Source organism: Bos taurus, chromosome X (assembly GCF_002263795.3).
Source record: "Bos taurus isolate L1 Dominette 01449 registration number 42190680 breed Hereford chromosome X, ARS-UCD2.0, whole genome shotgun sequence".
NCBI classification, from domain to species: domain Eukaryota; kingdom Metazoa; phylum Chordata; class Mammalia; order Artiodactyla; family Bovidae; genus Bos; species Bos taurus.
In genome coordinates, this window is record NC_037357.1 from 96,496,013 (window position 1) to 96,521,646 (window position 25,634).

The following is a 25,634-nucleotide window of genomic DNA, read 5'->3' on the forward strand; positions in this document are numbered from 1 at the left end:
CATTACTGGGTTTCATGATATGATTAAGAGCTGTGTTTAGATTTCACAAGCTCTGGACAAATGACCTAATTAGGACACGTCTGCACTTTTTACCTTTATCTGTATTACTTTGGAAAATTCTCATTACCTCGTGAACAGGGCAAGAGGATAAGGACTATTGTATAGTCCTCTATAGTCATCTGTTCCTGCCATGTTTTTATTTTCTTACAACCCTGTGAAGTGAGCAAGGCTTGGATTATTCTCCCCATTTTAAGGTTAAGTAAATTGAAACTATTAGTGTTTCCTCTTAAAGCAGTGGTGTGCTCTTAAGAGCATTGCATATATAGTTAGATGTTATCAACCCACCCATACCAAATGGCCTTGAGCAAGGAGTTCATTGTAAAGATGCCTTCTGCACTTTGCTTTTATCCATGTCTTGTTATAAAAGTCAGTCAAGATAGCGGAGAAAACTAGGCCGATGTCACCATGTAACTCTGACTAGGATGGCATTGGACTACTAATTGGCAGCTCAGATACAGTTATTTGACCTATAAGTCCACCCATGCATGAGAGGCCTTGCCAAATTCAGAAGGGTGGCCCTACATCCTGTGACCCTTCACGCCCTGTTTGGAGGTTTTCTCTTTGTAGATTTATCTGGTTGTACCTTGAGCCTAAAATGGCTTAGTACCATCACTAGTTCCCACAATCATCCCAAAAGATGGGAAAGGAATGCTTTGGATAAACCCCATCTCATTTTGCCTGAGCTTTAGTGAACATTGTATGCATTTAGAGTTTTATCCTTTTTACTTCAAGTGGCTCAAGACACTGGAAAAATGAGTGTGGAATGACAAATGTAGGGAAGCAACCAATAGCCTGTCCAGGGCTAAAGGGAGTCTAGCTAGAATGAGGCATCTGTACGTGCTAATCCATATGCACATATATGTACAACTTTCTTTTTGTTGTGGTAGTGGTGGTAGGAGAGATCAGAGTTAGTCCATGATGCTTAAACTGAGTAAATCACTGGATAAGAATGAGGAACAACCCATAAGCCCACTCCCTCACGGTACTGCTAAGGAAACTGCTATCTGGGAGAGGTAAGGACTTGCCCAAAGTCTTAGAGTTGGTCCTTGATCCTTGTCTTTCTTTTTGAGGCCTCTTGGATAAATGGAGTGGTGGCTAAGCCTCTTGGGAAAAGCACCTATGAACAATATATTCAGAAAGTGACAGATGAAATTTGAGTCAATGTCCTCTGACCTTCTTGGGAGCAGATTAACTCAGGTGTCTTAGGGGAAAGCTGATAGAAACAAATTGTACAGGAGGAAAATTAGTTCAGTCTTGCTGTCTATCAATGGCCTCTGCCCATATTCACACATTATATGTCACATGTGATGCACACACTCAGACATACGTGGAGTATATTTAGGATACACACAGGACACACATATGGGATATACTTTCTCATTGACACCCTTGGAGCATACACATTCAGTTTGCCATGGGGCACACTCACACTTGCACATGCTTGGCACAGGCAGAGTACACACATACACACGTGAGGCATGCTTATGAAAATTTGTGTGGGCATACGTGGATGCATATAAAACATAACTGCACATTCACATACATGTAGAGTATACTGAGATGCATACTCAGATATACTCCTACCCCTGGGCACACACTTCTAAGGACTTGAACAAACAACCCCCCCACCCCACCTTGAGACACATTTGAACCCATCTATGGGACACACACACAGGCCCCACACATCCTTATGGGACACATTCTGATGAAGAACACAGTGTATCCCTAAGACCAGTCAGCTGTCCCAGTCTTTCAAGTAGGCACAACAGGGCACTGGCCCCATCTGGTGGGGCCTCTATCAGTTTGCTCTGCCCCTTTATCCCTGAAATCAGGCTTCAGGGAGCAGTAAGCTCTGTAATAAAATGGATACTCAAGGTGGCATGTGTTATAGCAGGCTCCATCATTCAAACAAAACTTAGAACTGAGCCCTGAGATGTTAACAGGCAGATGGAGAAGATAAATTGACATTGATCAACGTAGAAAGTTTGAGCCTGCTCCTCTATTCCCTAATCTACTTACAGACCATTAGGGAATGGTATAATTGTGAAGTAATATCCTACAAAGCCAAAAGTAATTGATATTAAAGTTTGTTTTTCTTGGGAATGAAGTAACAAGTTGGAACAGAGTAAGTATATCTAAATTGTGAGTGGGGGATTGTGAGGGGAAGTACATAGGATGCATAAAGGAGGGCAGAGGTTCAGCCTCTCCTGGGTCAGTGGTGGATGGAGAGAACAGCCACATCCTTAATGACCACAGCCCTGCCCCTAGGCACAGCAGCTTGGACCATCTGGCCCCACTAATGAAGATCTGTTATTTTTAGAGTTTCTCAAGCTGGAAACCAGGTCGGGGTGTCCTGGAGAGGCCTTTCTGGCCCTTAGTACCAAAGGCTGGAGCTAGAAGGAGGGGCCCTAGACTGTGTCTGGGTAAAGGGTGGGGAGCAATTAGACAGGTGGCCAGTGTGCCAGGTCTGCCTTTTAGCAGCAGCCTCAAAGCCCCAGGGGATTACTGTTGAATGTGACAGCCTCATGTCTGTTTCTGAGCTTTGGACTTGAAATCAAGAAACACAAATTTCTTACTATGATTTTACATTTAGGGTAGAAGATTTTGAAGATCGAAAAAAATTCTAATATTCTTTTATATTGTTCCTTACCTGAAGAAAGAGTGCAATAAAATTTCAAACACACACACACACTTCAGTTGCTATTCTGCCACTTGGGGTGTGTCTCAGTCAGGTTCCCTTCCTCTCTCTGAGTCTTATTTGGTCTATATGTAAAATCACCAATATTGCCTCTCAGAATCTGGCAAAGCTCAGATAGACTCAGTTGAGAAAATGCTTTGCAGATCTATTTGTTCTTCACCCATAAAGCTGTATCTCCCCTATTCCTAAGTTGATGTCAATACCTGCCAACTACTGAGCCTAACTTACAGAGTAGCAGTAGAAAGAAAGACCAAAGAGAGGCAACCTCATGGGGTCAGGTTGGTCAGTTATGCTGGGATCACCCTCACTCATAAAGATGCTTTTCAGTACCAGGTCAGTCCTTTCCCAGAATACAGGTTTGCAACATTTATATGGTCATATAGCTTTGGCTTCTTAGGAACTCTAGGTAGGGAAAGGGGGGAGCATCAGAAACAGTTTTCTTTCTAAACTAGAAAAAGCAAGCTCAGATAGCCTGTACCTGCCCCGTGCCAGAGGATGTAGCCTTTATTTCCAGTATTGACCCTGAGAATGTGCCTTATTCTAAGTTTTGTGCTCAGGGCCATTTCCACCTGCCTTGTTGAAGGGGGTGGGTCAGGAACTAGACTATTAGCACAAGTTCAGATTTCTCCTCATCCCATAAATTATGGGCAAATTCCTTCTGAGTCTCTTTTCTGGTCTGTAAAATGGGCGTAACTGTTAAGTTTCAGGATTGTGGGGTGCAAAAATTCATAGTGACAAAATATGTGAAAGTGCGTTTTAAAATGTTGACCATGTTTTACTATTGTTAATTGTTATGAGTCTATCCAAGTTGTGATTACATGTACTTTGGAGGTAATCTAGGAGCTTGTCTTCACTTTATTTCTCAATTTCTTCCCCCTACCCTGTTATACGGAGAAGGCAATGGCACCCCATTCCAGTACTCTTGCCTGGAAAATCCCATGGATAGAGGAACCTGGTAGGCTGTAGTCCATGGGGTCACTAAGAGTCGGGCACGACTGAGCGACTTCACTTTCACTTTTCACTTTCCTGCATTGGAGAAGGAAATGGCATCCCACTCCAGTGTTCTTGCCTGGAGAATCCCAGGGATGGGGGAGCCTGGTGGGCTGCTGTCTATGGGGTCGCACAGAGTCGGACACGACTGAAGCGACTTAGCAGCAGCAGCAGCACCCTGTTATAAACTAGTATTGTCTCCATTTTGCAGATGAGAATACTGAGTCTGAGGGTACAGGGTTAGGTAATGGTGGATTCTGGTCTGGAAGCCAGGCCTCGAGACTCGTGTTCTTTCTATGGCCCCAAGCTATCACCCCATGAAGTCCGGTACTAAAAGGAAGCTGCTGGTGGCAACTTAATGTTAAAAATTTAGGTTTGTCTCTGACACATAGCAAGGGACAGGAGCTCTCTGGGGCACAGCCTAACCCAGAAGTGCCCTGCTTCTCCATGAGAGGCACTGACCTGTCATCCCTTCCACAACAGCTCACGTCCTACTCGTCTCCTGCATATTAGAAGCAGTGAAGCGTTAGAGAAGATGCTAAGCTGTTGTGAGAGGGAATTGTGCTGCCGATTTAATTCACTTCAGGAGGATCCCTGAAGGCACTTGGTTTACCTTAGCTACTCCCACCTCCTCACAGCTTCGACTACAGAAGCCCTGTATGACTGACCTGCCTAAGGGGTTGGACCTAAAGGTATCTGAAGAAAAAATATTTTAAACCCTTAATCTTTGGGGTATTTTGCCAACTCTTGAGAGTTAAGATAGTAGAGATCCAGAAACCACAGCTGAGAGAGTTCCCTGAGACCATTTGGGCTGACTCTTACCGGCCTTGATGTGAACATTAAAATATAGCTAGGCTGACTTTTTCTTCCTTTGTGTATTTTTCTTTGTACACCACAGACTCACAAGCTAGGCTAAATTTCCTAGAGCCTTTCTAGCTTGTGTATTTTCCCTTTCTCAGCCCAGGAGAAGGGTGGGTAGCACACTGAGACAAGAGTGGTGAGAGGAAGGAAATGGAAGAATCTGTGGAGCTTAGGCCTTGGGTGCTAGGCTCTGGGGAAGGCCTTTTGTGTCTTTTGTCATCTGTCCTACCACTAATAGGTTATTTTCCTATAACTTACAGATTTGCTATGAGAGCCTAACTCAAACTGTTGCTGTTTTCACTTGTGCCACTGAAACCTATGGAATGACTATAATACTGACCTTTAAAGGGGATTGGACAAGCAATGTCAGGGGTTAGGAAATTGGAATAAAAAAGGAGAGAGACACCTTCTGTTCTTAAATTTTGAGCACCCAGAGAAGTGGATAGGGAAGGGTCAGTCACCAGAGCTCTGCCAGGAAGCAGCCACATAGTTTCTTCAGCTCTCTTGACTATAGAAGATTCATTTTAAAATTACTTTATTTTTGAAAAGGAAATACAGTCACATGGTCCAAAAGGTACACAGTGAAAAGTCTCACTCTAGCCCTGCCTTCCAGCCACTTGGCTTCCTCTGCAGAGGTCATCAGTGAATCCTTCCAGAGAAATGTTACATGGATATATAAAACATATATGAATATATTTTTCTCTGTTTATGATAATATACACCCTAATCTATATCTTGCTATGCTTTGGAGGTTCTGTGATCCTGTAGGAGCATGAGGATATGCTGTGGAGAGCAGAGGTTAAGAGCAGTGGTTCTAGAGTAAGACTACCTGGGTTTTGGTTCTGACCCTGTGTGACCTTCAGCAATTACTTCATCTTTCTGAGCCATGTTTTTCTCATTTTTAAAATGGGGATCAAGTAAGTTAGTTTATGTAAAAACTTAGATTTGTCCCTGACACATACTAAAGTGAAAGTGAAGTCACTCAGTTATTTCCGACTCTGCGACCCCAGGCTCCTCAGTCCATGGGACTTTCCAGACATGAATACTGGATTGGGTTGCTATTTCCTTCTCCAGGGGATCTTTCTGACCCAGGGATCAAACCCAGGTCTCCTGCATTGTAGGCAGACGCTTTACTCTCTGAGCTACCAGGGAAGCCCTGACACATACTAAGTACTCAGTAAATGTTAACCATTTTTTATTATTAGAAAAATTCTGGACTGTGAGTCAGAAGATTTGGGTTCTCTTTTTGCCCGTTCTCCTGGGATACCTGAGGGACTTCCTTTGTCCAAGCCTGTTTCCTCATTTTAAAAATGAGGTCTCATCCCTGTTCTTCTTACTCCCCAGAATTGCTGGCAGGATCTAGTGAGCTCATGAATGTGTAATGAATATGAAAGGAATTTAGAAACTATAATGTGTTAAGCTCATGGTAGGTGAGCCGCTTTCTCTTTTCTTGAAACTACTTTAGGTGGCTTGAACTGGGTGGAGAAAGCAGTACTCATTCTTCTGGCAGCGGAACCTAAAGGCCATCCTTGTACTAAAGTTCTATTCTGGGTAAAGGTAACCCATGGCAAAAATCTAAAATAGTCAAGTTTTGTCTTCTGACCTTTCTTATCCCACTCCATCCCACTTCTGACTTCCTTGTTTCCATGTCTTCTTCAATTCCCCTCTGTCTCTTGACAGCAGCATCTGTCAAAGACAACCTAACTTTCCATTTGAGATAAGCTGGTACAACTAGCTCAGGGAGTTATATTTGCTTAAGTTCAATTTGCTTAAGTTCAATACTCAGAAACCAAGTCAAGCCTGGAGCCCATTCTTTCCTTCCCACTGTTTTTTCACTAGCATTTTCATTTTAGTGTAAATTTGAATTTCAGACTCCTTAGCAAAAACATTTAGTGGTGAATGAGATACTGGAAGTAATTCGTACTTAGCCTTCATTTCCAGGGAGGGTCAGATTTGTTTGGGGCCCTGAGAGGAGGGTGAGGCAAGTGATGGTTGTAGTATTCAAGGGGTGACATCTGTAGGGCAGAGGGAGGAAGGACCATCAGAAAATGTCTAAAACTGATCTCCAAAATTAAACTTAGGAAGAAAATATTGCAAGTTCTTTATATATTAAATTGTTAATCTCATCATTTCATTTCTACTTTTTTGTATAGATTTTTTGTAAAACACATACTACATTAGTAGTAGGTAGATACTGGGATAGATGTTTATTTTTTTAACCAATTGATTATTTTTTAAACAAAATCTTGAACTTTTTATTTTGTATTGGGGTATAGCTGATTAACAATGTTTTGATAATTTCAGGGGAGCAATTTTTAACCAAAACAATTGACAACTGTCCTTTTAAACTATTGTAGGCTTGGTTTCTAATCTTGGCTCTGCTGCTGACTAACTTGACATGTTAGCCACTTCTGTTTACTAGAACCTCAGTTTTCTTATCTGTAAAATGTTAGACTAGATGTGCTAGCTCTTGGGAGTCTCCAATCCTGGCCTTCTCTGAGTATAATAATTCACTCTTTCAGGCTTTTGAACGTGAGACAGAGTCAAGAAGAGTGGGTTCAAGCCCTAGTATCTTGCTGTTTGCCTTGTCCCTCAGTCAGCTTTCCTGGGTCCCTTCCCTTCTCCACTCCTACCTCCTTTACCTAGCCCAGACAGGCAGAGGATCTCTTACATAAGCCTGACTGACCTACTTGAAGATCTTTTGTTACAAGCACAATCACTTTTCCTGCAAACACAGATTGGGTGTTTGCATCCAATCTGCATTCTATCCTTCCTGGGCCCTGAGCGGGGGTCTGATTGTGCTTTTCTTGTGTCTTCACTGTTAGCCTAGGTTTAGATGTTACATCCCTCTGTCTGTAGTCTTAAAGGACACAGTCTGAAGGGGAGACAGCTCAGCCAGTTTGAGTCCCCGGGGGCCTGATCTAGTGAATGCTCACTGACCATTTCTGCTCATCAATCATTTATCATGTCTTCTGGGAACCCAGGACAGTGCTAGACTTTGTCAGGAGAAAAATGACCCATCCCTGAACAGGAAACTACTGACAAGGGCCAGAAACACTGCTAAATGTCTTGGCCAATGTCTTTTCTCTTGCAGGGAGTAAAAGAGAAGAGGGAAATCAATAAGCCACTGGAAACCATCTTTCACTTTCTAATGGGCTGTTTAAATGCAGATTTCCCTTTTGGGCTATAGGGACTCCTCAGGAGATAATTACATTCTCTTTGGAAATGCCTGCCAATGCTAGAGACTTTGCAAGCCGGTGTCCTGGGTGGGCATGCTCAGTAGAGTTCAAGGTGGTTTAAGTTGGTTGAAATATATTTATTTTTTCTGTTTCTTCTCCAGGTATAGAAGCAGGTCACAGTATACCTTACTAAATGCTGTTCCTGTTATCACTACCTTAGACCAGATGGCCACATTTAAGAATACATTAGAACTATTAGTTCCAACCTATCTCCTCCTCTGCTCCTCCCCCCCACCTACAGTCCTCTTTCCCCTACAAGATTTTAACACGACATCTGTCAAATGGATAAAAAATGACTTTCCCTTCTTGCTGCCTTGCCCACCCACCCTCTGGCTGCGGTGTTGATGAGTATAGAACTATACATGTGGGAGACACAGAGGACAAATTCTTCATGTAGTTCTAGCCCCCTCCTCCTAACCCTTCTGTAAACCTAGAGGAGCCCCACCTCCATCCTTTGGAGGAATTCCAAGGCTGGCCTTCAAGTCACAGTCCAGAAAAAGTTAAAGCTCCCAAGGCTTGTCTCAGTGGAACTATGTAAAGAAATTCAAGAACCCAGGTGTAGGGTGATGGGTCTAGGTCACTTCAAGCATTTGGGGCTTTTTGAATCTCCTACCTATCCCTCAGGCTTGCCCTGGCCATCTTTCAAGGTATGTAGGAAACAAGCAACCCACATGGATAGCTGGAACTTAGTAGCCACAGCAAGCCAAGAAGGGTGAGATAATCAGGGCAGGAATATTTTGGAGATAGGTCCCAGTCTGACTCCAGAGATAGGTAGGGGTCAGAGGACCTCCAGCTTGGGATGACATGCTTCTGACTCAACTCGTGGAAAGAGCATTGCTGGGTCTTTTTTCTTTTTTTACTGATAATTTTTCTCTTAGAGTATTGGGAGCTGACTTGGGTAGATTGAGCATAGCTCTAGGAAATTGCTTCCAGATTGTAGTGTAGAGACATGCTGCAAAAATTTTCCATTAGGGGCATCAATGTTGAAGGTCTAGGAGGGAGTGGAAGTAGGGGTGCAGGTGCAGATAGTCTCTTGAGGCAGCCTAGGAAAATCCACTTAGACAAACTACTATAACTCCTTAGCCTGCTTGAAAACTGACACAAGAAAGAGAAGCCAAGAGCCAGAATTTCAGAGATTCTGGTTTCTTTGGAAACCATTGCAATTAGAGGAAATTCTTGTACTTCAAACTCAGGCTCTAGAAAGTTTAAAAGACACTTGGTCTCATTGTGATATATGATTTAGAATCATTCAGTCTGCTTGTTAAAAATGCTGCAGTGATTCTGAGCAAAGAGTCTGGGAATGACAATTGAGAAACTGGTATAAAGAATCAGAGTCACCTGGATGATACCAAAAAATTCCCAAACAACTTGACAGTAACTTTTATTTCCAAGATGCTTTGAAGGTGCAAGCTGATGCTTATCAGGTTGGGAGCTACTCTGTTGAGGGGGACCTCTGCAGCCAATGGTATCATAATTGGTGGTCTGGAAACACTTCTCTCTGATCTTTGCAATCCTTGGCCCTGTTGGCTGCATTTTCTCTAAAAGACCTATTCCTTCAACAAGACCGAACTCTTGACATCATAAGCTTTGGGGCAGCAGCTGGGTCTTACTTCAGAAGCTCCTGGGCCAATTAGGTTGAGTTAATGGCTGAAGTGTCATACTAGAAGAGTCAATTGCTAAGGTGTAAACCAAACAAGCAACTTCCCTTACCTCATATATTTGGTCACTGTTATAGCTGAGATCACTTTGTAACTTCTTTTAGAAGAGGTCTAGAAAGAGGTGTTATCCTTTGTTATTAGTCTGTAATAATTGAGAAAATGTCCTGGATGGCTTCATATCTTAAGATGCTTATCTGGATTTACCAAGCTTTTAGGAGCTGACAGGTGTGAATTGGCTTTTGACATATTGGCCTCTGGATCAGGTGGTCTGTTTTGTTCTTGCTGAGCTGACCTGCATCTAGCCTCTTCTTTCAAATCAAGCCAGCTGGGCTGGGGTTTGTATCTGCCAGGTGTGGCTAAAGCCAACCTTCATTTTGTTAAAGTGAAAAATTATGTTAACAGTGGGATATTGAAGGAAGCCAATACCTAATGACTCACAAATCACATGCCCAAACTAGGAAAAAGATAATCACGTCATGAAAAGTGGCAATATTTGCATACTTCCTTTTAATACATTTAAAGCCACCATCACTTGAATGCATTAATTATTCTTCTCAGAAATGAAATTATCTGGTTATGGGTGATTGCAGCATCCAGATTAAAGCTGAAACTAGCTAGGTGTGAAGTATTAAGTCATATGGAAAACAAATAGCAGTCCTTATGATTTAAAAAAAAAATCAGTTTTTTTTTTTTTTTCTTACCTGACATTTCTTCTTTCTCTGATGACCATTGAGCATCTGTGAAGATCTTCAGCAAAAGCCAGCCCACCCCAGAAGCCACCTGGCCATAAATCCTATCAGCAATGGATTGGCCTATAGGGCATCTGGTACATATTATGCAAACAATTTCTTTGACCCCATAGAATATTCTGCAACCTGACAGAGATGCTGACTCTTTTACTGTGATCTTCCTCAGAGCTTACCTTGTTTTAGGGCTCTGGGCACAGAACTTTAGAGGCTAAAAACAGTGTTCATTATAGATTAAGCAGATGTTTTAGATTTACTGTTCACAAGTATACAATCTGTTTGGAGAATAACACCCTGGTTAACAACTTGAATAACTCTATGTTATTTAATATCTTCTTCTTATCCTAGGTAGAAATTAGGGAAAGAGGCAAGGGAGAGAAGATACAGGGTGGAGTCGTCAGGGACAAGATTAAGGAGCAGGTGGGCCAAGATCATATGGCAAGGAAGAGGAAGTGTATCTCGTATCCCTACACTTAACCATGGACAAGGGAATGGCTGAATCAGGCACAGAGGTAGGAGTCATCTACCTGAAAGAGACTCTGTGTTACCAGAGTGGAAGGTCCCTGTTGGTTCAAGACAAGAATTGGATCCATAGATGGGACTAGATTAAGGAGAGCTTTGAGAGATTGACAGTAGGGAGTTTTTGAGGCTTCCTGAGCATGAATAGTGGCACCAACAAAGAAGTTTTAAGAAATGCATTATTAAGGAGGAGAGAGACCTGTGAGCCATAGGAAGGTCAGTTAGGAGGCAACTTGAGGTGATAAGGCCCAGGCCTAAGATGAGGCATTGAAAAAGAAGATAAAGGGTCATATCTATATGTAGAAGAAAAAAATCAGCAGGCCCAGAAAGTTTATCAGAAATGAGAAAAATAAGGATGGAGGGGAATGGGGCCTTAATGTTATGAGTTTTACGTATGTTTTATTGGAGGCAGTAGCAGGCCCCTGGGGAAATGTGAAACAGGTAGTTGGAAATATGGGACTGGAGGTAGTAAGAGCTGATGTCATGAGAAAGATGATTTATCTGAGGAGCTATGTGGCTAGAACAAAGAGCAAAGGTCCTTACTGACTTTTATTTATTTTTGGCTCTGTTGGGTCTTTGTTGCTGTGCATGGGCCTTTAGTTGTGGCAAGCTAGAGCTACTCTCTTACTGCAAACTTCTCACTGCAGTGGCTTTTCTTGTTGCAGAGCACGAGCTCTAGGCACATGGGCTTCAGTAGCTGTGGCACGTGGGCTCAGTAGTTGTGCTTCATGGGCTCTAGAGCACAGGCTCAGTATTGTGTGTTGTGTTAGTTGTCCCACAGCATGTGGGATCTTCCCAGATCAGGGATCAAACCCATGCTGCTGCATTGGCATGCAAATTCTTTACCACTGAGCCACCAGGGAAGCTTTCCCTGCCACGGACATTTTTTAAAATTTATTTTTGGCTGCACTGGGTCTTCATTATGGTGCGTGAGCTTTCTCTAGGTGTGGTGCAAGGGCTTCTCTATTTGTGGTGTGTGGGTTTCTCTTGTTGCCATGGGGCTTAGTTGCCCCATGGCATATTCCTCCACCAAGGACTGAACCCAAGTTGCCTGCATTGGAAGGCAGAGTCTTAACCACTGGACCACTAAGAAAGTCCGCCCCCACCCCACTGCCCCACAGCCCCACACTGACTTTTGAATAGAGCAGTCAAGGGCTAAAGTAGAAAACCCATTCCTCAGTTTTCCCAGTCAGTCTGACTGGCTTGTCCTTTAATGTGTCACTAACAATGCCTGAGTGAGTTATATTCAGGAAGGGACTAGCCAGTGTCAAGTTCTCATTTTCTTGAGTAGAGAGCAATAAAAAAATCCTATCAAGTGCAAAACTTCCCTTGTACCTCAGTCGGTAAAGAATCTGCCTGCAGCGCAGGAGACCTGGGTTCGATCCCTGGGTTGGGAGGATCCCCTGGAGAAGGAAATGGCAACCCACTCTAGTATCCTTGCCTAGAAAATCTCATGGACAAAGGAGCCTGGTGGGCTGCAGTCCATTGGGTCGCAAAGAGTCGGGCACGACTGAGCAACTAACACTTACTTATTTACTATCAAGTGCAAAGATCAGTGAGAAGAAATAATCTACAATAATGAAATTCCTGACCTTTGCAAAGCTCAAGTGTTACCCTTAGTAGAAAGCCAGAACTGGAAAGGGCTGTTTGATTCAAGTCTGTAACTTGACAGATAAAAAAACTGAGACAGGTAAAGGGACCCATCCAAGATGATTCAGTGACTTACTGGTAGAGCTTCTTCTAATAGCTAGTCTTTTGATACCTCCCCACTATTGTTGAAACAGTCTGAGTTACACCTTTGTAACCCAGAAATGGGTAAGAGTCTTGTCCTTGAACAATTTGGGCAAGATAAGAGTCTGTTTACAAGGCCATATGCAAAAGATCTCTGGTTTATTCAGGAGAGAATAAAATCCCAGCCTATTTTGGATGTGTGTAAAGGAAACAAGGGCTTCCCTAGTGGTTCAGATAATAAAGAATCTGCTAGCAATGTAGGAGACCCAGGTTCAATCCATGGGTCAGGAAGATCCACTGGAGAAGGGAATGGCTACCCACTCCAGTGTTCTTGCTTAGAGAATCCCATGGATAGAGGAGCCTGCAGGGTTACAGTCCATAGGGTCATGAAGAGTTGGACATGACTGAGCAACTAACATCAATCAGCCAAATGGAACAAAGAAAAGGATTTTCTTTTGTCCATGCCTAGCTGTTTAGGGCACTCCAGTACTCTTGCTTGGAGAATCCCAGGGACGGGGGAGCCTGGTGGGCTGCCATCTATGGAGTCGCACAGAGTTGTACACAACTGAAGCGACTCAGCAGGATCAGCAGCTGTTGAGGGAGGGGAGCTTTTGAGAGAATGGGGGCAAGTATCAACTGAAAAAAAAACCTTATAGAAAGGCAAAATCCTTCAGGCCGCTTCTTATCCCCTTGTGAAGCTTCTCAGAAGGAAAGCCAGGCTCAGCTACTTTTCATGGCAATAGGACATATACTATTCTGAACAACAGTTTTTTAATCCTTCCCTCTGCTGATCCTTGCCATTGAAACTCTAGTATTTCTGGCAGCCACCCAGGCTAATTAAATAACTATTTTGGGGGTGGTTCTGTTCAGCTAGAGGTCAAGAATGTGAAGAGGAAGACAAGAGGTGCAAGAAAGAAGGAAGACAAAAAAACTGGGTGAGGGTTTTATTTCTGTGTTTGCAAGGCCTGGCATTGAGAATGCTCCCTACGTGACCCAAAATACTCATTCATTCTCAGACATACCAACCAATAAGCAGTACATTGTAACCAAGCAAGGAGTGGGGTGCCATGGGGATCCTTAGGAGAATGAGGCATCAGGAAAGGCAGGGGTAAAGTCTAGACTAGAAAGACCCTCTAGGTCTGTGGTTCACCAAGTGTGGTCCCTGAACCAGCAGGCATCCCCTGGGAACTTGTTTGAAATGCAACTTCTCAAGCCTCACTTCAGAGTACTGAATAAGAGACTCATGGGACCTAGCAATCTGTATTTTAACAAGCCTTCCAGGGGATTGAGAACTACTGATTTAGATCATTCACAGGGTGGACTGGTCTCCCTGGAGAGAGAAACCAGCTGGGAGCCCTCTCACCGTGCCTTCTTGATAGGTAGTGTTGGGGATTCATAAAAGCAAAGCTATACAATAAGGTCAGCTAGACATTCATATCTGCTCGACCACCTACTAACTGGGTGACTGTGGGCTATTTGGTAACCTCACAGGTTATATTCAGTAAAAATGAGTATATTAATGCTTACCTTGGAGACCTATAGAGACTAAGATCACAAAAGAAATCCCCTTACCCAATGCCTGGCACATGTTTTCAACAAGTGCTTCTCTTTCTCTCTGTTTTTCTTTCTTCCTCCCTCTTCCTTGCCTTCTTTCCTTCCTCCTAAAAGGGCTCACTGGCCACTCCAAGTTAGCTATAGGCACATGCCTCATTGTTGATCAGAAACCAGCCTGAGAGATCAAACTCCCAATGCCTACAATGAATAGTGATCATATTTTCAGGTAAGAAGTCAGGACACATGGGTCAGATAACAGATTATTTGTAGGACAATGGAATAGAATATTTGAAATTAGAATTGCTGGGAAATCTAGATTAAAAAGGAATTGGATATTATTCCTTTAAGAATTATGACTCTTCTCCCTCTTCATCTTTTTATTCATGTCCAAAAGTGTCTTTGGTTTGGGAATGCAGAACACCATGTGCCCCACTCAATGGTAAGTCTGAGCAAGAACCAACCTATATTTGGTCCTGTACTTGAAATGCCCTGAGGATTGGGAAGTATTTTATTAGAAGTCACATCAACAGTGTCCCAAGGCAAGGTGCAATTTGGGCACCTTGCTGGAGTAACCCAATACCATCTCCTGGCTTTTGGGGATGACGGGATCGCAAGATGAAGAAGTTGTGACCATTGGGAAATTAGGGATTTTGGTGGGGGTCATAAAACAGTTATAAACAAGAAATGAAGAATTTAAGCCTTGATACAGCCACTCCCAAATAGACTTTTCTTGATTTTTTTTCCTCTCATAGGTAGTTCTGTTTTATTTGATAATTTGATCAGTTCCTGCTGCTGAAAACACTTGTCCTTGGTTTTTGTGAGATTGAACCCCTGGGTATCCTAACTATGTGCTGAGAACTCCATTTTCATTTGTTTCTCTGGCTCCTCTTCTCTTCTTCACCTCCCATTATTGCTGTTTTCCTAGATTTCTGGTCTTCTTTCTTAGCACTTTCTTCCAGGGCAAACTTCCTTGGTTTCTATAATTTCTTCTGGATCATTGGCTCTCAAACCTATATAACTATCTCCCTTGCTCTCTCTTGAACTTCAAATCTACTTGCATGTCCTGCTGGCCACCAGCATTCAGCAAATTAGAGAAAATATTATCTTTTATGCCACTCCCAAACCAACATTTCCTCATTACTTATCCTTATGCTTTAATGATCATACTTAGGATTGAACTCCCTCTACCAAATCAACTTTGATCTCCTTTTCCTCAAATGAAATTTAAAGCCTTCAAACAAGACTCCAATCAACCTTTCTAGCTGTCTTTCCATCCCAATCTTCCCAGCCCTTTCCAAACTTCACTATGTTTACCATCAAATTTCCCATACTCTTTACCTTTGAGACTGTAGTCTGCCTCCCATGCCTTTTCTGTTTCCTTCTCTATCCATTACAATAGTACCTATTCTTTAAGGCCTACTTCAGTGCACCACAAAACTGTTTTAGAGCCCACACATGAGCCTTCCGTCCTCTGAGGTCTTGCACTAGGCCAGAGTATACCAGACACAGTACTAGACATTATACATCTAGCACTCAGTTCACTTTCTCTACAATTCTGCCTGTGAGGCAGGTATTAATAACCCCATTTTGCATATGAAGAAACTAAACTGAAGGTTGTATAGCTTGAAAGTTTTGTCTATGGCTTTTGTGATAGTGTACTCTTGGTATCCTTAATTACATGCTGACAGTTCCATTTTGGATTACTTATGTGGCTTCTCTTGTATTCCTCACCTCCCATTGTCACTTCTACTTTCTAAAGTAGCAGAGCCCAGAACTGAAGCTAGGTTTGCTTGCCTTTAACCACTTTGGCATACTGCTTGAAGGGCATTCACTTTTGGTACAGTGTTGAGTGAAAAATGGATGAGCAGAGAAAAGTCATATTTATGAAAAATTGTAGCAAGTTAAAAGTCAATTCTATATACAAAAGGGAGATTTGAAACTAATTTCCAGCCCAAATTTAGCTTACTTTTAAATCATCTCAGAGGATAAGAGAAGAATATCCCCTTATTCCTGCTTGCATTTGTGACTAGAGAACACAGGAGCCCTATATAACTACATCCCCTTCTAAAGTGCCCTCTTCTCATTGTCTTTACACACATTTGTCAATTCTTGGTTCAGTGTCTTACAGCTCATGAATCATGTGGGAGTGTAGAATTATCTTCACTTACCAGATGAAGAAAGTGAGACTCAGAGGCAGTATAGTTTGTAAGAGCAAAGATGCTATAAAAATCAGACTGTGCCTGCATTTGAATTATGGCTTCAGTACTTATTGGCTGTATGGATTTGAGCAAATTTTTTAATTTCTCTGAGCTTCAGTTTCCTCATCTGTAGGATAGGAATAATAATAGGGCTGCTATGAGGATTAAATGAGTTGATGTGTATAAAGTGCTTATAATAGTGTCTGATATATAGTTAGTGCTCTGTATTAGCTAATATTATCATTTTTGCCATTCCTTCTTTAGCAAGGTCTTAAATCCAAGTATCCTTTTTCCACCTTCTCTATCAATTGTGTTATGATGGGAAAATGGGAAAGAGGTTGGCCATCTATTGAGCTTAGGCAAGTCACTACTGCGATATTATACCTAATCTATAAAATGAGGTATTAAGGGTGATGATCTTTGAAGTGCTATCCAGCTTTGTCACTGACTCCAAGTAGGCCCTGACAACAGGCTTTCCAGTTGGTTTATGGCCACAGGGTCCTATCTAGGGATTGGTTTTCTCCAGGGTGTAGCTGGAGTTTATGACCTGAGGGCCCAGGCATGTCAACTAGACTAAATGGGGACAAGAATGAGCCAACTGCTCCTGGGGAAAGCCAAGAATGGACTCCCTAAAAATAAGACTGCACTGTGAAAAACATACAGGTAGCAGAATCAAGTAGACCTGGGCCTGCTGTTGCTGCTAAGTCACTTCTGTTGTGTCTGACTCTTTGTGGCCCCATAGACAGCAGCCCACCAGGCTCTCCCTTCCCTGGGATTCTCCAGGCAAGAATACTGGAGTGGGTTGCCATTTCCTTCTCCAATGCATGAAAGTGAAAAGTGAAAGTGAAGTCGCTCAGTCTTGTCCGACTCTTAGCGACCTCATGGATTGCAGCCTACCAGGCTCCTCCATCCATGGGATTTTCCAGGCAAGAGTACTGGAGTGGGGTGCCATTGCCTTCTCCCAGACCTGGGCCTAGGGGAATTCAAACAGCATCACAGTTAGATTCGTGAGCAGAGTGTTGGTAATTGATGCCAAGATACTCTTTTGACCCTTGATAAACAGTCAGTGATAAAACTTTAAACCCTCATGGTGTTCTGAGTTGGGCTGTAGGTACTTGTTAAGCTCTAGTAACACCCTGTTGGTACCCATTTTTGGCAGGAGAGGGGAGACTTCTCTGTAAATACTTATTTTATTGAGGCCAGTGACCAGCAATTCTTTTCCTGCACTGTGGTCAGAATAAGAAGAAATTGACTTTTAGTGTAATTGTAAAAAGACAAGTTTAAATGAAGCTCCATTTAGAAGGGGTACCAGTGACTGAAAGTGGCTGTCCAAATCTCCTTCTTCGGGGTTCTTAAAGAATAGGAACAATCTGGTTTATGGTGTGAATGCAGTTCTATGAGTTAATTATAGCTAATTAGTAAATATCAATAACCTCAGATATGCAGATGACACCACCCTTATGGCAGAAAGTGTAGAGGAACTAAAAAGCCTCTTGATGAAAGTGAAAGAGGAGAGTGAAAAAGTTGGCTTAAAGCTCAACATTCAGAAAACTAAGATCATGGCATCTGGTCCCATCACTTCATGGCAAATAGACAGGGAAACAGTGGAAACAGTGTCAGACTTTATTTTTCTGGGCTCCAAAATCACTGCAGATGGTGACTGCAGCCATGAAATTAAGACGCTTACTCCTTGGAAGGAAAGTTATGACCAACCTAGATAGCATATTCAAAAGCAGAGACATTACTTTGCCAACAAAGATCTGTCTAGTCAAGGCTATGGTTTTTCCGGTGGTCATTTATGGATGTGAGAGTTGGACTGTGAAGAAAGCTGAGCGCCGAAGAATTGATGCTTTTGAACTGTGGTGTTGGAGAAGACTCTTGCGAGTCCCATGGACTGCAAGGAGATCAGTCCTGGGTGTTCTTTGGAAGGAATGATGCTAAAGCTGAAACTCCAGTACTTTGGCCACCTCATGTGAGGAGTTGACTCATTGGAAAAGACTCTGATGCTGGGAGGGATTGGGGGCAGGAGGAGAAGGGGACAACAGAGGATGAGATGGCTGGATGGCATCACCAACTCGATGGATGTGTTTGAGTGAACTCCGGGAGTTGGTGATGGACAGGGAGGCCTGGTGTGCTGCAGTTCATGGGGTTGCAAAGAGTCGGACACGACTGAGCGACTGAACTGAACTGAATTAGTAGACATTGGTAGTATGGCATGATAGATATGAGTGCATATGCAGTCAAAAGACTGAGCTCTATTACATGTGTGATTGGCCAAAGGACCAGTTCACCACTTTGAGACTCAGTTTCCTCATCTTTAAAATATAGCTCATTCATAAGGATCAAGTGATACAGTAGATGTGAAACACTTTGTAAACAGTAATTCATGAGGTACTCAAAAGGTGGTATTATAAAAGGTCCTATTTGAAATCTCTCTTGCATCCAAGCTGAGGAGCTCCCTCTATGCCTTCTATCAAAAAAACAATGGCTATAACCCAATAAAGGATTCCTTATGCAGGAGCTAACCAACAGAATGTCGTAACTAAGTCAAAAGATCAGTGTGTGTGTTTTTTCCTTTGTGTGTCATGTGTTATGCATTAATATCATGACCATAGGGTTATTCTCTGGCTGGTGTGTTGGAAGGCAGACCTGTATGAGAGGATGCATGATCCATATTCTGTCTCTGTTGTCTGAATTATTTTGACTTTGGTTTTGCGGAGCCAATAATTACCTTGGTGTCCTTCATCAGAGTAGACTGATAGAAAAGATGACTTCTAGAGGACATGTTCAGCAATTCAGTTCTGGGAAGGGAATGTTTAAGTCCTTTGCTTGATGAGCCATATGTTCTCATTCTGGAAATTGTTTCTCCAAATGCCAAGAAGATTGATGACCCATACAGGCTGGAACCAGTTATGGAGGAAAGGAGAACAAATAATACAGTGGTCAAGATGGTAGCCAGAGAGAAACAGCCTATTCCCCCATACCCATCCTCATTAATGTGCCTAGACAAATGTCATGAACATGTGTGTGTGTGTGTTTATGTGGAAGTGGCAAGATGTCTGCCTGCTACTATGTGGAGCCAAGTCCTGCTGGCCATAAAGTCTAAAGACCAAGGTACATAGCCCCTACCTTGCTGGGTGATCTGAGCTTACCCTTTAATCTCCTTGTGGCTCAGTTTTGACATCTAGCAAATGCAGAAGTCAACCTACATTCCCTATGTATCTCACAGGGTCATTGTATAAATCACTGAATGAATCTGTGACAAGGTCAAGTTTCCTGGGAGCAAGGCATCACAGAATGCCAGATTCTTTCATACCTATGAACACATGAATTCTCTGGATAACATCATGTGTGGGTGAGAACAGGAGGCTGCAGGACTGGGGTCCATTATATGTGAGGAATGCCATGGTCTGTAACTCATGAGGGTGAGGTACAGTAGAGTTAAATAATGTATCACCAACTCTCAATTAGACAGTTGAAAGGAAGAAGAGGAAATGGGGAGAACAGAGAGTTTAGAGCAAATATGTTCGAGCCTCATTTTAACGATTGGTTTCAGACTCTCCACTTGTTCCAGATCCAGAGCTGCCTTGAAGCATCAAGGACAGATGGACTGGAGCTTTTTCTTTTCTAGGGGAGGAGCTCATGAGTAGGGATAAAAGTTTGAGGCCTGCATAGTCCATATACACATTCTGGGTCATTCTACCCACTGGCTAATGGAGAGTTGATAGTATTGTCTTGTGGTCCAGTAGAGCTTGCTCTCCCAGTGTCATCTCCATCAACCCCACCCTTCACTGCTAATATGTGAGTTTTTCCATAAGTAGTAGAGCTTCGGGGAGCGGGGGAAGTAAGGTAGCTAGATGTGTGGACTGAACACATTCTTATTTTGTCTCCTAAGCTGATCACTGGAGATTCCATCGTTAGTGCTGAGGCAGTATGGGATCACGTCACCATGGCCAACCGGGAGTTGGCATTTAAGGCTGGCGACGTCATCAAAGTCTTGGATGCTTCCAACAAGGATTGGTGGTGGGGCCAGATCGACGATGAGGAGGGATGGTTTCCTGCCAGCTTTGTGAGGGTGAGTGTCAGCTTTCACTCTCCTCTCCTTTCTCCTTGGCTACTTGCCCCTGGCTTCCCCCTCACCAGTCCCTTTTCTCCTTCTCATTCCCCTTCTTGTGGCTCCTCACATTTTTCCTCCATGTTTTTGGTCTCCTACCCGGGACTTGGGCTTTCTTTAATCTTTGCCCTTCTAATGTTGAGGTTTTTTTCTTGTTTTTATAACAATTCCCATCTCCTGCCTCCCACCTTCTACCCATTGTGACTTGGCACAAATTACTTCCCTTTTGGCCTTGATGGTTTTGAAGACCTTTTCAACTCTATATTGCTGTGAAATTTTACCTTTCTTACCTCTCTTTTTTGCTTTCTTTCTTTTACTTGCCTCTTCTTTTTTTATCCTGTCTTTATATAGCTCTCTTCCCACCCTCTTTCTGCCCTCCCCACTCCTCTCTGCTTCCTTTGCCTCTTTTCTCTCATTTAGGGAAGTGTGAACACCCCTGCGTGTTGTCTCATGATTGTCTACAGCTGTTAATGTAAGAATCTGGGCTCCCTACCCTCTGAAGGGCTAGAGTTACTAACTGCAAATATTGCTTTTTGCAAGGTGGTTGGGAACTAAGATGTGCCAAGGGTGGGAAGCAGGCAGCTTGATAAGGCTGCCAAGGTCTTGGCCCTTTTGACATTATGCCATGAAGAACCTGGCCCTTAAAAGAAGGGGTTCTTGAGAAGGGGATCCTTAGCAGTTTCTTCTTCCTCTGTGTTATCCATTAGCAGGATGCTAATGGGGGAAGAACACTGACCTGGTGTTCCAGCTTGTGGCCTTCCTTGGTGTTATGAGCTAGAATTAGCTGTTTGGCAGTCATGAGCTCTGATTTTCCCCATATGCAAAATGCTGTTGACAATTATTTCATGCTAGGGTTTATCACAGTGAATAAAATAATATATATTAAAACAGATTCGTGGCAATACAAGTACCAAAGCCACATCAGGGTGTCTTATAGCTATCCTTACTATCACCTTTTGTTAGTTTCTTTTGTAAGATGAGGGTGAAGTCCTGACCTCAAACAAAAGATCAGAGTGGCTTGGGTCCTTGGAGAATGAAGGGCCTCAGGATATGAAGGATAGAAGTGTGACATGAGGAAAGGAGCAGGGCATTTGGAATCAGATAATCCAAGATGAAGATGTAGTCTCATTTTTACTACTTCCTGCCTCTATGGCTTTTGGCAAGACTTTTATCTTTCCTGAGCCTTATTTCCTCATCTGAAAAATAGGAATAGCAGAAATTTTATGATGATTAAATGAGATTACTGTGTGAGTAAAGTGTCTGGCACATAGTGGGTACTTAGCACATGGTAACTTGCTTTATCATCCTCACCACCACCCCCTTATTATTAATAGCTCTAAGAAGGTCTATGTATCAAGGCTGACCATAGTGATTGAAAGAAGCCTCCTTCTTAGGGGAGTTGCAAATGTAGGAAGCACTGTTATCTGGTTACAATAATTTAGGTGAGAACACTGCTCAGAAGCAAAGAGGTAGACAAAATGGCCTCTCAACCACTCTGTACTGAGAATTTCTTAATGAAATATCCAGTCCTTTTCCCTCTAATATATATGGTGTCTTCCATCAGAGTCTCCACAGACCATGTGTCCCAACTCAGCTTTGTTGGTTAATGAATTGGTCCCAGGGGTAGTTAGAAAGAGCACAACAATAACCATGGGCCTTTGTAACTAGCATGAGACCCTGTATACAGACAGCTTGTGTGCCTTGGGCTGACAGCCCCCTCTTTAAAAAAAGGATTAAATTGCACTCAGTGAAAATCACCCAAATCTGCATGTATTTCATCTTCAATGAAATGTCATTTTTATAATAAACTGTAATTCAAGGGGTGGGATAAAATACTGGGAAAAGCAGAAAGACTAGGAGACAAATAACAGAACCAAGCTTTAGAATATCAATGAACTGACGTTGATGCTCATACATCCAAGACCAAGAGGGGTGTTTCTCCAAGCACATAGCTTCAGTAGCCACATGGGTGGGCTGAAGCTGACCTTTGAGGGGACCCCTGGCTGGGCCAGACATGCACGGTATAGAGTCTAGCCTGCTGTTGCTGCTGCTGCTAAGTTGCTTCAGTCGTGTCCAACTTTGTGCGACCCCATAGACAGCAGCCCACCAGGCTCCCCTGTCCCTGGGATTCTCCAGGCAAGAATACTGGAGTGGGTTGCCATCTCCTTCTCCAATGCATGAAGGTGAAAAGTGAAAGTGAAGTCGCTCAGTCCTGTCTGACTCTGAGCGACCCCATGGACTTTAGCCTACCGGGCTCCTCCATCCATGGGATTTTCCAGGCAAGAGTACTGGAGTGGGGTGCCATTGCCTTCTCCGAGAGTCTAGCCTAGTGGTCCTCAATCTTGGCTGCACAATGAAATAATTCACTTCGGTAGCTTTAAAAGACGCAAACACTAAAATCCCAGCTCTAGGCTGGTTAAATCAGAATCTTTGATATTGAGAATGATTTGGCTTAGGCCAGTATAGTCCAATAGAAATATAATGTGAGCCACAAATGCAAGCCACAACTATAAAATTTTCTATTAGCCACACTAAAACAAGTTCGGAAGATATTGGTGAAAGTAATTTAATGTATTTTAGTTAACCCAATATATATAAAATATTATGGTATAATATTATCACTATACATTTTTAAATATTTTACTAAGTTTTTGAAATCTGATGTGTATTCTATACACGTCTCACTTCACACTGGTCACATTTCAAGTGCCTATTAGCCACATGTGGCTAATTGCTACTGTATCAAATAGCACAAATCTAGACTGAGAACCATGACAGCAGACCAGGAGCATTAATGAAAAAGCCTAAATCATAAGTTAGAACTCCAATATTCTATTATACCAGTGTTTATTCTTTGAGAAACTAAGATGTTGCCTCAGATTGTATTTGTAATGAGTTTTTGATCATTGCAAACCTTTTTAAGTGATAAGTAAATGGACTTCTGATCTCTAAAGGGGAATACAATGGAACTTTAGCAGCTAGCAGTTGTGGTGTCACCAGTAAAAGGAAATCGGGTTAAACTGTTGTGTGAATGATGTGAAAATTGATGCCAAGTTAGACCTTTCAGTTCTCATAAATGAGCATTTATGTATAGGTTTACATTCTGGTAAGATTGTGTTACTCAAGGAATTGAAGGGCAGAGGTTATGTAGGCTCTTTTCTTGTTGTTGTTTGTTTGCTCACTCATTAAGTTGTGTCCGTCTCTATTGTGACCCCATGGAGTGTAGCCTGCCAGGCTCCTCTGTATATAGTATTCCCTAGGCAAGAATACTGGAGTGGGTTGCCATTTCCCTCTCCAGGGGATCTTCCCAACCCAGAGATCTAACCCACATCTCCTGAATTGGCAGGTGGATTCCTTACTACTGAGCCACCAGGGAAGCCCAGGCTCTTTTCTAGTACGTATTTAAAAGTAGAATTGCTAACAACATTCTTCTACATTGATTTTGGTTGAGGTTAGAATTGTACTGTGGAGGCAGTGCTAACTATATTAGAAAATGAGAGACCTGAGTCGTAATCTTTGCTTTTCCAAACATTTGACGTATCATCATGGGTTTTCCAGAGAAGGCAATGGCACCCCACTCCAGTACTCTTGCCTGGAAAATCCCATGGACGGAGAAGCCTGGAAGGCTGAAGTCCATGGGGTCGCTGAGAGTCAGACACGACTGAGCGACTTCACTTTCACTTTTCACTTTCATGCATTGGAGAAGGAAATGGCAACCCACTCCACTATTCCTGCCTGGAGAATCCCAGGGGGTGGAGCCTGGTGGGCTGCTGTCTATGGAGTCTCACAGAGTTGGACACGACTGAAACGACTTAGCAGCAGCAGCATAGGTTTTTAGTTCCTCCTTCATCTCTGAAGCATTCTCTAGAATCTATTCAAGCTCTGACATGTCTAGGTAGGACATATAGATGAATAACACTCAACTATTGAATCTTCATTAGTACTGATATAGGTAGATGTTGATTTCCTGAGATGACGTACCTCTATGTTGTAGTATTGTTGCCTTGTTTATCCAGTCTCATCCTGAGCTGAGATTCAGTGACTCCTTGAGAATACGGTTCTTAGGGTATTTGACATATAACATAAAAGTATAATGGCAAAAAAAAGACTTTCCTCCTAACTCTATCGCAACTGGACACCTTTGTGGATCATTGGACCAAATAGGTCACTGACATAGTGGAGCATTTCCATTTCCTACCTGGAAGTCTCATTGCTATGTGAACATCAGCCCTAGGATGTTTAGTGCTGTTCTGTCCAAGGTAGACTTACCTGCTGTTGCTGCTGCTGCTGCTGCTGCTGCTAAGTCACTTCAGTCATGTCTGACTCTGTGTGACCCCATAGACGGCAGCCCACCAGGCTCCCCCATCCCTGGGATTCTCCAGGCAAGAATAGTGGAGTGGGTTGCCATTTCCTTCTCCAATGCATGAAAGTGAAAAGTGAAAGTGAAGTCGCTCAGTCGTGTCCAACCCTCAGCAACCCCATGGACTGCAGCCTTCCAGGCTCCTCCATCCATGGGGTTTTCCAGGCAAGAGTACTGGAGTGGGGTGCCATTGCCTTCTCTGTTACCTGCTGTAAATTAGGCTTAAATTAGGTGGAATCTGAGAAACTGGATTCTTGCCTCAGTTCTGAGTATGCACCTTGAACAGTTTTCTGTATATTTTTGAAGCCCAATTTTCCTCCTTGTAAAATGGGGATAATTAAGTCTTGTGAAAATCATTTGTAACCTTAGGTATGCTGGATATCTGTAAATAGGAAGTGTGATACCATTTTGGGTGCTGTACAAGACACTTCTGAGTTTATATGCCTTCTATCCAGTCAACTATCTGCCTCTCCTTTTATTCAGAATTTTAGTCTGTATGTACATAGATGTATGTGTGTGTGTGTGTTCTCAGTCTCTCTCATATCTCTGGGGATATGACTTCACAAGAGCAATGCAGGAGTTGATTTACTTTCTCAGCAATTGGTCATGCATGCTCAGTTGTGTCCATGGACTGTTATCCCGCCAGGATCCTCTGTCCATGGGTTTTCCCAGCAAGGATACCCGAGTGGGTTGCCATTTCCTTTTCCACAGCAATTGATCAGGTTAAGTGAATTAGAGCTTGCTGAACATCAATCCTCACATCTAAGTGCTGACATCTTCAGCTGCTTTTCTGGGCTGGTGTCCCCTCTGGGAGCTGAAAGCCGACTGCCAGGATATGATGTGTCTCTTAAGTAGAAAATCCCATTCCTGTGGTGGCCCTCCTATCCCATTCGGGGCCCTAATTTC

The 25,634-nt window shown here is 42.8% G+C and overlaps 1 protein-coding gene across 17 annotated transcripts in view; it reads left to right on the forward strand.

Annotated features, from left to right (window-relative positions):
* ARHGEF9 (Cdc42 guanine nucleotide exchange factor 9) overlaps window positions 1-25,634 on the forward strand; it is a 420,665-nt gene that overhangs the window by 239,522 nt on the left and 155,509 nt on the right. For 12 of the 17 annotated variants that reach the window (XM_024988153.2, XM_015461719.3, XM_059883491.1 and 9 more), the window contains one exon: window positions 20,150-20,329. The exons of 2 other annotated variants lie outside the window; for them this stretch is intronic. In XM_024988153.2, the coding sequence (XP_024843921.1) occupies window positions 20,150-20,329 (180 nt within the window). Of the gene's footprint in view, window positions 1-14,434; window positions 14,496-16,576; window positions 19,369-19,417; window positions 20,056-20,149; window positions 20,330-25,634 lie in introns of those variants that run through there. 3 more of the 17 variants (XM_024988156.2, XM_010822035.4, XM_005228255.5) reach the window with 3 other exon arrangements.